This window comes from Equus asinus, chromosome 4, assembly GCF_041296235.1.
Source record: "Equus asinus isolate D_3611 breed Donkey chromosome 4, EquAss-T2T_v2, whole genome shotgun sequence".
Lineage (NCBI taxonomy): Eukaryota > Metazoa > Chordata > Mammalia > Perissodactyla > Equidae > Equus > Equus asinus.
Window position 1 is genome coordinate 139,127,305 of NC_091793.1, and position 12,707 is coordinate 139,140,011.

At 47.1% G+C, this 12,707-nt stretch overlaps 1 protein-coding gene across 6 annotated transcripts in view; it reads left to right on the forward strand.

The window, feature by feature from the left end:
- The first annotated feature begins 2,234 nt into the window (after positions 1-2,234).
- The window catches only part of PARD3B (par-3 family cell polarity regulator beta), a 908,373-nt gene continuing 897,900 nt past the window's right edge, over positions 2,235-12,707 (forward strand). For 4 of the 6 annotated variants that reach the window (XM_070508440.1, XM_014836394.3, XM_070508438.1 and 1 more), the window contains exon 1: positions 2,385-2,649. In XM_070508440.1, the coding sequence (XP_070364541.1) occupies positions 2,530-2,649 (120 nt within the window). In that variant the 5' untranslated portion in view covers positions 2,385-2,529. Of the gene's footprint in view, positions 2,650-12,707 lie in introns of all 6 variants that reach the window. The other 2 variants (XM_014836393.3, XM_070508441.1) reach the window with 2 other exon arrangements.

A 12,707-nucleotide genomic window follows, 5' to 3' on the forward strand; every position in this document is an offset into this window, starting at 1 on the left:
TTCTCCATGTCCATCTAATACCCGGGATTGAAGGGAGGGATCACATATTAACGCATAGCACTAGCATTTATTTGTTTGCTCTCCATTTGGTGCTTCCCATGTCAGATCAGCACAGCAGTGACCACGAGGACTCTCGAGTCAGACTGCCTGTGTTCCAATCCAGCCTCCGCTACTTTGTAAGAATGTGATCTTAGCCTCCCTTGGCCTCAGCTTCCTCATCTCGAAAAAGAGGACAACAAAGTATCTCTTCTCCTGTAAGATTATTGCAAAGGAAGGTAAGACACAGATACACAATATAGGATGCATATGGGATATATGTATGCATGTACCTATGTAATATATCACATATCTATCTCCCACTGTTCTATCTTCACCTAGAACAGTGTCTGGCATATATCTAAATCAATAATGTTCAGTAGAACGATCAAATTCACAATTGTTTTGTAGTTTCCATTTAACATCTCATATCTGTAGGCCTTGTCTTCCCTATGACCGATAAGCCCCTTGACGGTTGGGAAGCACTCTTATATTTTGTGGTGGCTGAACGTTTTTGTTGTCCCATCTGTTGGGGGTTCATCCCTCCCTGTTCTCAGTCCATGTAACTTAGTGGCAGGTGAACCAGGTATGGCCAATCAGTTTCATTCATCTGGCCAGAGGGAGGGTATGGGTCTTGAGGCTGGATATGCAAGCCCTCATCAGAAAAAGGCTTATCGATGTCTGAAATGGCTGCTTTAAGGCTGTGTAAACTGGAGCACTGGGAGTGGCCATCTTTGCCTTTGGGGAGATCCTGCTTGAGAATGGAGACAGCACCGAGGGACACACAGCCAACACAGGGAGCCAGATGGCTCCTGAGGGCGTCATTGGAGTTTCTGGATTCAGTCTTGCCTCAAAGGAATGCTTTTTGGATCTTCTGATTTTATGAGGACATAGAGTCTGTCTTTGATTTATTTAAATTAGTTTGTATTGGATTTGCAACCAAATTATGCTAATACACATTTTCTTCAAATCACCTTGGTCTGCATGAAACTCTTTGATGCTGTTGATCTTATATAAGGCCCTATACTGCATAGAAGACAACCAATATACATTCATTGCATGTATGAATGAGTTAAAAGTTTTGAAACTTCTCAAAACCCGTGAATCGATTAATTTAATCTCCTGCTTAGTATCATACTGTCCGAGGCAATTCAAGTTCAATTGAAGTGTGTCTTGACCTAGGAACAAATCCTTTCGTGGAGAAACACACGATGTAGCTCTGAGGATCTTGTTGGATGAACAGGATTGCTAAAAAATACTTGGGGAGACCAGAGATTTCCCGTCAGAAGAGGTGAGTTCCTTCCAACATAACTAATTCCACGGTCAACTCAGTGTCTTACCCTCTCTGTGCACCATTCCTCATGCACAAAGCGGGAAAATAATACTCACCTTTCAGGGTTGTTAGGTTCAAAAGAGCAGACTGATGCAAGAGCTAAGAATGATACAGACGTTATTTGGTGAACTGTTTTCCAGATGCGCTGATTTCAGTGGGTGATGGATACACACCTGCCACAGCCCAAGCGCGTTTAAAATTGTTTTTCGAGTCAGAGGCACAACAGGAGGCACGTTTCAGAAGGATCTGTGTAACCATACGCCATCGTATCTGGTCTGGGATGTGACCTTTGGCGGAATACTCAGTGTCCTCGACTGTAAAAGGAACGGGTCCACTGCCACGTTACCCCCAAGCTTCCCCTCAGCTTTGCCATATCAGGGCTCCAGAGGGCAGATGCGATGCTGTGCCTAAGACTGAGTTCCTAAAAGGCCCTTTGGGCATCCGTGGGCTCAGTACCTGTGAGCCGGGACTCTTCGGGGTGTTCTTGGTGGGCGTGGCGAGCAGCACCTGCTCCTGCCTCTCCCAAATCTTGCTCCAATCCCCTCATTTTAAGGTCTGCAGTCTCCCAGCTCTTCCCCAAAGCGTGCTTCGTGAGATCCGGTTTCCGTCCCCGGTGGGCAGCTCTCGGGTCCCGTTCCAGTTCCCCAGAGCTCCCGGTGCGCGCGGGAGGCACGCAGCCGGGGGGAGCGCGGGCGCGGGGGCGAGTCTGCGGGCGCGGCGGCAGCCCCGCACCCCGGGGCCCCGCGCCGCGGCCCCTTTAAGAGCCGGCCCAGGCCGCGGGCCGGAGCGCGGAGCGCAGGGCGCGGGCGGGCGGAGTTGGAGCCGCCGCCAAAGTTTCCTCCCAACTCCGGCCCCGCCGCCGCCGCCGCCGCCGCGCCCACCGCAGCCCGGGCCTGGGCCCGCCGCCGCCGCCAGCCAGGCCGCGCCGCGCCGCGCTTTCGCTTTGGCGCGCGGAGAGCGCGGGCCGGGCCCGGGCCGGAGCGGAGCCGGAGCCGGAGCTGCCGCCACCTGGGAGGTGGCCGGGCCGCCGCCGCCGCCGCCCCGGTCCGCGCCGCCCGCCCGCGGGGTCTGCAGGCCCGCCCGCGCGGCAGCGCCCGGGAGCCCGGCTGCACCCGAGGCCAGACACCTGTCGGCCGGGCCGGCGTGGTCGCGCGGCCAGGATGAAAGTGACCGTGTGCTTCGGCAGGACGGGCATCGTGGTGCCCTGCAAGGAGGGCCAGCTGCGCGTCCGGGAGCTCACGCAGCAGGCGCTGCAGCGGTACCTGCGGACCCGGGAGAAGGTGGGCGCGCGGGGGGCGCACAGGGCACCTGCAGGCGCCCCAGGCCGGGCGGCGACGCAGGGGACGCGGAGCCCCCGGCTGGCGGCTCGATTTGTCACTCCCTGGGGCCACCACTTTTGCGTGCTGCTAATCTAAGTGACCTGGGTGTCTCTGGGCGTCTGTGGGCCTTGCTTCTCTAGGGGCTGGGAGGAAGCGCACCCTCAGGATCACTTGGGGGCTCGTTAGAAAGGCGCAGTCTGGAGCCCTGGTCCAAGCCCACTGCCGCCGTCTGCCTCCTAACAGGCTCCCAGGGGGTGGGAAGGACCCTTGAGTGTGAGAAGCGCCGCTTTAGAAGTTGGTGGAGGCAGCGCTTCTCCAGGGCACGCTTGAAGGTGCTGTTCGCCTCAGGTGTGATTTTGGACCCGCCAAGGCCCGCCCCACTTCTGCTCCTTGAAGTTAGAAAGTTGACTGGTACAAGTAACAGATACTCGGAAGTGATAACTGATGGGGCCCTTGGAATTTCACCCCCGCGAGCCGGTCTCCCTGGGTGACCTGGGCAGGAGCTCAGGTGGAAGGATGCTGTTTGCTTAGGCCAACCGGTCTACATTTTGAGTGTTTTCGGTTTAACCCCACACATTCTATGAGCATTTACTACATTTGTGGGCTGTGTCAGGTCCTGGGTGACATACGACAAAGGCTGTCCCCAGCTCTGTCCCTGAAGTCAGAAACAAGTAAAAATTAAGTGACTATTATTTTTAAGTGTTCAGGGCATGTTGAGAAGACCTAGTGGGACTCTAGAACTCGTCCCAGGTGTTTGGGTGACATACTGGGCCTCTGTCTTCTTGAATGGAACCTTTAAACGAAGGTATTGAAGAGCACTTTTTATTTTTTTGATACTCAGATGGAACGTCTTGTATGCCCCCAATCCTCTTCAAACAGGACAAGTCGTAAACTCTGGCTTTCGAGGCCAATGAGTCTCTTAATATTTCTTGTCATGCTGTGAGAATTGTAGAAATAGTTTTGGCCAATTTAGTGATGGAAAGATGTCATTTGTAGTTTCTTTTAATGTCTTATAGGTTATCCAAGGCATAAAAGTAATTCTGTTTTTTCCAAATAGATAGTTGAGGCATTTAAGAAAATCTCTGCATCTTCTGTGCCTCCACTAAGAATTATTATATGAAAAAACATTCTACTCTGGATGAATACACATGCATGTTACCTTGAACAGTCAAGAGTTGGGGAAGAGTGTAGTGATAGGTCTGTTAATATGCTGAGTATGATCCCCAAAGCTGAACCCTTTACTAATGGAATTTAGGTAGAGGACTGAAAACAGTCAAAGTGGCCTATAAAACTGTATGAGTATCTACCCAAGTGTCTTTTCCATTGTTACAATAGTGTATGCTGTTTGTATTGTGTAATTCAGTTAAAAACTGCGATTTACAGAAGGAACCAATTGTCCTTGAAATCATATTACACTAACTTCTGAAAGTAAGTTAAGGTTAATAGTAAGATCGTTATTCAAGACAAATTATTAAAGTAGATCTCATTGAAGGATTGTCTCATGGAAAGGATAAACATGTTTATTTTTAACTCATTATTAAAAATAATTCATGTCCTAAAATCTCATAAGTTTGGAAGTTTAGTATATGGAGCTGTTCAAGTAATAGTAAGCTACAAGCTTATAAATAACATACAGGGAATTAACTAGGCAATATTTAATGCATTGTAATTTGATCTTAAGAGGTGTTAAAAAACTATTGAAGCTATTGATATTCTGGACTGAAAGCATAATTTATAATATCACAGATCCCATAATGTAATTGTATTGATCAGTTTACTATTATTACCTGACATTACATTTTTTTGTGTTTACATTTATATATTAGCGAATGTGACATTTAAAGGTCACCGCAGCTTATAAATCCTCCCTCCCTTCTTTGGCTTTTAAAATCTCAATTTAATAAGTGGCAAGTGATATTTTTCCCCTCCCAAAATATTCCTTCCCCATAGTTTCATTTTAAATAGTATTGTAATCATAACAAGGCTTAACTAATATTAAATGATATCCCTAATGGAACTAAAATGTCAAGAAATACTCTGACAAATTCCATGCTTTTATCCATTGAATTTTGAAAATAATAGGAAAAGACCAGAAATGTCAAAATTCAATTTGAAAAACAATTTGTCATAAATCCACTGTCTTTAAATCAGTGAAAGAGATTTAAAAGGCTTGTTTCCCTGGACAGCAAGGTTCTAAGCCCTGTGCTGAATAATAATAACATAACAACTACCGTGAATTGTGGTTACTGTGTGCAGGCACTGTTCTAGGAGCTTGACGTACATTAAATGACTTACTCCATGAGGTAGGTACTCATATCCCCATTTTACAATTAGAGGAAAAAGAGTCACAGAGGTATGACTAGTGCGTGGTAGAATTGGGATTTGAGCCCAGGAACTGTGTCTTCTGGTCCTTACTCTCAGTCATTAACTACACAGCTCAGTAGGTTATTATGCATGGGAATTTACCCATCTTATTTATTTTTTTACCATTTTTTTAAAAAGACACTTCCATCTACAAACTGCTACAATAACCCATCAACCTGAAGATAGCAATTCTGTTTCTCGCAGAGAGATGGGACATCCACAAATTCCTCCTGATTGTATCTTTTACAGTACAGGTCTACATGTTACAGAGAGAAGTCTAATTTCTGAGCCAAATATTGCAGGATTTTCAAAGTATGAAAAATATTCCTTAGTCCTATTACAAATGGAAAAAATTGGGCAAGGTCTCTTAGACATCCGAGTAGAGAGTGCTGCATAGGAACAGATTTGGCAGGAACATAAATGTAAGTTAAGCCTGTTTCTTCCAGGGCCCTGAATAATTGAGATGAGAGACAGGCAGCTTCCAAAATTGAGGACAGAGTTGAGGTTTCGAGAGCTGGGAGGGTAAGTGAAGCCCAAGGAGGCCATTCTGGATTTTGTGGGCAGCATCAGAGAAGTCTTCACCTCCTGCTGAGAGGAAATAAAGAAGACTGGTGTTTGTGGAATGTGGGGAACCAGCTGAATCAGCATCAGATAAGCCAGGAGGAGGCAGGATGCTGAAGAAACTCAGGGACCTTTGGGAAGGCTTTCATTATGTTCTGAAGTCTGGGACTTTGGGGGCCGGCTGCCTCCTCGCTCCCTGCCATTTGATGAACTGTCCTGGGGAGGTGAGTTGACCTAGGGGGCAAGAATTGTGGGCTGCTTGTCTTTGGATCCTGGTAGTTTGCGTCCCAGGCTCTAAGTCCAATTTAGTTAAGTAGTTGGTGGAGAGGAGATTGTCTTTTTAAGTATTCAAGGTGAGGATCGTTGAGTATTTAGCTAAATTTATTGTCACAATTACCTGTCGTAGGTGAATGGGTAATTGAGTCATATCCTGCAGGTGCTCTCAACCCTGGCTGATCATTAGTTACCTCTAATTTTAGTATTTTAAATAGTACAGATGCCTGACTCCCTTTCTCCAAGATTCTTATTCACTGGGTTTGGAGTGGAGCCTGGCCAGAGGCATTTTGAAAAGCCCTCCAGATGATTCAAATTCCTGGCCAGGGTTGAGGACCATTAATCTACTACCATCTTTTGGTATCACTGAACTTGTTTGATTTTAAACTCTTTTGGCGGCAGATACTGTCTTACACACCTACAGACCAACCTGTTATTAGCGACTGTCCCTCTACTCCTAGCCTGAATGGATTCTCAGAGCAGGTGCTCAAATAGTTGATTAAATTGAACATTCATTATATATATGCATATATATGTATGCATATGTACACATACACAGAAGATGAAGTGAATAAGGGAAAGGCTAGTCTACTAACGAGAGTGTACAGTGTGTTCAAGAGTTGTAATGAATGAGACAATATGAACATTGAGCTTATGGGATAGTAGGTATGCTGGAATTTTTAAGAAGCACATTTGTGGATCTGTGTATGAAAATATCTTTTTTCTTAAAAGCAAAAAAAAAAAACCCATTGATAGACTTTTCAAAATGAATCTCTTCTGTATTCAGATATCTTGAATAATTTGTTTCACAAGTTGAGACCAGCTTCTCAGATCTGAACAAGAGAAACAACTCCATTTGCTGATTCATTTTGGGATCAGAATCTAAGAATCTGTACAGTAACAAGAATCTTGTATGATACTATATGGGACTAGCCTCCTTTCAGCATGCTAGAAGTCTTGCATTCCTGAACTTTTCAGCTTTTGATGTCTTATGGCCAGATTTCAAGGGTCCTGTGTACATAAACTAGGACCACACTGGATTCCCAGGATGCTTTTCCGCTGATCGGGCGCTGACTGGTTGGAGTGCGCTATCTCCTGCTCAGTTCTCCCTCCCCTGAAGTGGGGGCTGGATGCTCTGCCCAGCGTGTGCACAGGCCTGACCCACCCTCAGCGTGGCGCATGCTCCTTGCTTGGTTTTGTTGCTGCCACTTGCATTGAGCAGCCTCTAAGTTTGCACACCCACTGCTCGTGGGGCCTGCTGTGACCCACAGATGTGGTTTTTTAGTTCTGCTCAGTGTTATATTTTGACTTGGTTGTCACATTTAAATATTTTGAGATTTCATGCAAAAATCCAGATTTCTGGCTGCTTTTGGGGAAAAGCAAATCCGAAGCTCTGACGATACTGGGCTTTATTTCCCCACATAACAACCATCATTAGAGCTGAGGACACTTCTTTCTCTTTAGAAGGAAACCTTATGCTCTAGTCTCCATTATTACCTCCCCCACAGTGAGTACGAGTTATTATCCTCATGCTTAACTTCTGACTCTGTTCTTTTCATACTTAGGACCTGCTTAATGCATTGTTGCTCTTTGCCCCTGGACCGCCTCTTCTCTCTCCTCTGACACACACACACACACCCTGTCTGTGTATAATCCAGTGACCTACAGATAGGGTTTGCTGACTCGTGTTTGGGCTGCAGTTTACTTTGTCTGAGTAAGTGATTTGTTCCCTGTGGGCTGGAGCCACAGCCCTGACTTGTAGTTTGGAGCACTGTGCTGACATGGCTTAGTTAACCAGGTGTTCATTGCCAGGGCATTCTGTGCCATAGGTTCTCTTTGAGGAAATTGGACAAATGACAATGTCAGATTTTTATGAAACTGTTTTCCGAGAGGATTGCTTCATAAAGTCATCGGAGGAGTCTGTTATGAATGCAGAGCATTGAGTCTCTCTAGGAAAGTCTGCAGCGCTGCAGCCCGGTAGACCTTTCTGCGATGACGGAAATCTTCTAGATCTGTGCTTTCCCATGGGGTAGCCACTAGCCACGGATGGTTGTTAAATGCATCAAATGTAGCTAGAGCAACTGAGGGGCTGCATTTTAAATTTTTCTTAATTTGAATTTTGAATAGTCACAAGTGACTTCCCTCCATGGATGGTTCGGGTCTGAAGCTCCTGTGATGGCTTCTCTCAGCTGCTCTCGGAAACCGCTCATCTGGAGCTCAGACCCCAGGCAATCCTTAACTTGACATTCTTAGACATGTTGCTTCTGTTCTGTTGAGAACTTTGCCATCAGAAAGGGAGCTTCATTTCCTCTTTGGTATCCACAAGTGGTAGAGAGAGCCTTTAAAATCTTAAATCTTCCACCTAGACGTGAGCAAGAACTGGCTGAGTTCTCGAACAGGTGGAGGTCAGCCTCCGCTTGCACCCTTGGTGCAACCACCTCCATGTTCAGTACTGGATGGATGATGGGCTGACAAGGAGTGGTGAACACCAAGCTGGGCTTTTCAGTGAGATTTGGGCGCTGCTTGATGAGCTCACCCAGCATTATGGGTCCAAATATCACCTGTGTAGCTCGAGCCCGGATCTCCCCCCTGAACTCCAAACCCTGCATAGAGCCCTCCCCTTCACGCCTTTGCTTGGATGGCAAGTGGGCGTCTTACACTCAGCCTGTCCCAGAAAGAAGCCTGATGCCCTCCTCCAGATTCACGCCTCCCACACTCTTCCCGTCTCATTAAATGGCGGTGCTGTGCTTTTGGTCGTTCAGGCCAGAAATCCTCGTAATCATCCTGACTGCTCTTTTCCTCTTATGAGCCACATAAAATCAGGTTGGCTTCGTTCTCACAATATACCCAGAATCTGACCACTTCTCACACTCTTTTCTGTTAGTGGGCTGGGGTTTGGAAAGACGCATTGGACTTTAGTTTTCCTGTTTCTGCCCCTGTTCACCCCAGTTCAGTCTCTTCTCAACCCGGCAGCTAGAGTGCAGTTCTAGTTAGGTCATGTCGTTCGTCTTCAAGATCCATCTCTCCGTGGCTCCCATTTCCCAGATGGCCTGTAAGGTGTTCCATGACCTGGCTGCCTGTGCAGAAGAAGTTAACATAGCAGGCCTGAGGCTGCTGTCCTTAGATCTCCTTGCAAGGCTGGCTCTTGACTGGCATCCTGGAACTCGGATTTGTGTGGCTTTCCACTGTTCCCTGAGAAGAATGGCTCACTGTGCCAAAACTGTTTATGCAAATGGTATGGTTTATGCTGAGCACCTGCTCTTTTTCTGGGGTCTGGAATTTTTGTGCATGCTTGGCTACTTGACCAGCCCCCAGTGAAAACGTCAGATGCTGAGACTTTAATGAGGCACCTTGGTAGACACTGTTTCACGTGTGTTGGAATTTGTTGCTCAGGGAATTGTGTGTGTCCCCTCCACCAGGGGAGCACCCTTGGAAGCTTGTGCCCAGTTTCCCCAGCTTCACCCGTACGCCTTTTCCCTTTGCTGCCTTTGCGGTGTGTCCCACTGTTATATTAAAGTCATAGCTGAGGATGCCTGTGTGCTGAGTCCTGGAAGTCCTCCTAGTGCGTCACTGGCCCTGGGTGGTCTTTGGAACCCTGACACAGTGTCTCTCGCCTTTCAGACCTCGGCTTCCACCCCCTCTCACTCTTCCCCAGCACACTGGTGCCCGGGCTGTTATTCAAGCATGCCAGATAGGCTGTCACATCATGTGCTGTTTCCTCTGCCTGAAATATTCTCCCCGCTGATCCACGTGTCTGGCTCCCTCATCTTTTCCATTTAAAAGATTGTTCCTTTCTTCCTGACCACACTATTAATAATTGCAACCCTCTACCCGTCCTCTGTATTGCTCTCTCCTGCTTTATTTTTCTCCACAGAACTCATCCCTCCCTCCCGTACTGCTTATTTCAACCGTCTTTATTGTCTGTTTCTCCCCATTGGAATGTTGGTCCAGTAAATGTGGAGACCTTTGTCCATTTTAGTCATTCCTGAACGCCTGGCATCTACAAGAATGCCCCTTACTTAGCAGGCTGTCAATAAATTCCTTGTAGAATAAGTAGTTCTTTTACCATGTGTCCATCGTTGTCTGTTACATTTATGTCTTGCTCTGTTACAAACTACCCCAAAATGACGTAGCTTGAAATAACATCCAACAGTACGTGGAGAAGGCTCAGTGTGCTGTTTCCTAGGTCCGGGATCTTCAGGGTTGGTGTCTTCATTCACATGTGTGGTGCCCCAGCTAGGATGGCTTCAATAGCTGGGGGCTGGCTGCAATGGCTTCACTGGGGCTTTTGTCTGGAGCCTCAGTTCTTGCTGTCGCTGGGTTCCTGGGTTCCCTTTCGTGTTAGTCTCAGGATCATCTTCCCCTGGCCTCTACAGCAGAGGAGCTAGACTTCTTACTTGGCAGCTCAGGGCTCCAGAGGGTGCGAAAGCAGAAGCTGCCAGATGTTCTTAATGCTCAGACCTGCAACTGGCATGATGTTTCCTGTCATGTTCTATTAGTTAAAGCCAGTGACAGGTCCAGCCCAGATTCAAGGGAGAGGATTATACAAGGAGCTGAATAACAGTAGGTCTAGTTCTTGGGGGTGGAGGCGGTGGGGCACCAATGTATCGGGTCACAATGTTATCCTAGGTGATAGGAATGTGAAGATTAACCAGTCACCACCCTGGTTCTGCTGAGTTTCACAGCCTCCTGGGGATGAGGCACACATGTGAATCAGCCAATTTTGCTCCAGTGGTCTACTCACTGGGATACAATGTAGACAAGGAATGCTCTTTGAAACTGGAGACACTGAAGCTGTTTTGAAGGATGATGGGGAATTTACTGGGAGGAAAAGTGAGGTTAGGCATTCCAAGTAGAAGGAACAAAGTGAGACGGCATCAACTTGGTGAGGGAGTCATGAAGAGCTGGGCAGAGCCCGGGGAGGCGTGGTGGTGCAAAGGGTGACTGGAATCAAGTTGCGAAGGCCCTGAGGGGCCACCCTAAGGTATTTTCATGCTTTCTTAATGTAGCCGTTGGTTTTATTACAAACACATTCACATTTTACTCTCTTTGCATGAGTCTAAAAATATGTGTATGAGCTTAAAGAGGAGGATTTTTGGAAAATCAGATAATATTTCTGTTAAGGCCTCACCAACCACTTGGTTACCCTGGTTGTCACACCTTCCCCAGCTAGACTGCTCTCAATGAGATTGTCAAGATCTGGTCGCTAAAACCCATGCCTACTTTTCCATCTGTATTTTTGATCATGTCCCACCTTTTAAAACTCTCTCGGGGCCGGCCCTGTGGCTGAGTGGTTAAGTTGGTGCGCTCTGCTGCGGCGGCCCAGGGTTTCGCTGGTTCGAATCCTGGGTGCGGACATGGCACCACTCATCAGGCCATGCTGAGGTGGCATCCCACATGCCACAACTAGAAGGACCCAGAGCTAAAAATATACAACTATATACTGGGGGGATTTGGGGAGAAAAAGCAGAAAGAAAGAAAAAAAGAAGATTGGCAACAGTTGTTAGCTCAGGTGCCAATCTTTAAAAAAATAAAAAAATAAGTAAAACTCTCTCTTCTCGTGAGATTTCCAGGACTTTTAATCATATCTCTTTCTTCTCAGTCTTTGCAAGTGCTCCCAACACTATTTCAATGTGTTCTGGTGCCTCAGGGTTCTGGCCTTTCTCTCAGTGGGATCCCATCCTTTCCATGGCTTTAGCTACCCCCACATACACACCTCTAGCCCTGAACTTGCTGTAGACTCCAACATCCACCTGCCTCTGGACCTCCCCACCTCGATGAACTACCCACAGGCAGTTCAAGCCCAGCCTGTTCTCTCTAAATCTGCTTGTCTTCCTTCTCCTGTGGCCAGTGTCTCTGTTTCTGCCGCCATCCTTCACTTGGCTCTCTAAGCTAGAAACCTGGAAATCCTTCATCCATTAATGATTTCTCCTTCCTCATATGCCACCACATGTCTGGTTGGTCAGAAAATGCCTTTGATGCTAAGTGATATTTCTTAGATCTGCTTCCTCCTGTCTGCCCCAAAGCTGTGCCATTTCTCATTTCTTCTACTGGGAATTGCAGCAGACCCTTAACCTTATGGCCTTGCATCTGATGGTGTCTGGAACACTGCTGGGAATATTTAGATGGTCCCATTGCTTTTAGGTCAAAACCCAGATTTTGCTCCCTGTTCAGTGTCTTCTCTATCTTTGTATCTCCTTTAAATTCCTACATGCAATGTAGTGTTCTCATGCTTCCCCACCCCAGGTAAACCCCACCCACCCTTCAGGATGCATCTCCAGCTTCTTGTTCCCTAGGAAGCCCCTCCCTCCCTTTCCCAGGGCTTGTGTTCCCAGAGCTCCCCACACTTATACTTTTTTTTTTTTTTTTGAAAACTACATCTTACTTTATACTGTCTGTCAGCCAGGGTCTACTAACTTTATAGACAACCTCAAATGACAGTGGCTTATTCTGGCAAATGGTTCTCTTTCTGGGTGGGGGTGGGGCCTCTGGCTCCCTGTGGCCTTGGAGTTTTCTCTACATCCCTGCACTGTGCTGACTGATGAGCAAAGAGTGTGCAGGATGCAATGGGAGATTTGGGGCCTGGCCTGGAAGTGGCAGAAATCACTTGTGTCAGTATTCCACTGGTGAGATTAGCCGTGTGCGCTGTCTAGATATGGTGGGCTTGGGAATGTAGTCTGCTAGGATATAGGAGAGCGACTAGCCAGGCTCTGCCACGTCCTGCAATCATTTTGTCTCCCCACTGTGCTGTGAACATTTCAGGAACAAAGAATGAGGCTTTTATTTTCCTATCCCTGTTTTTAGCACAGTATCTGACATAT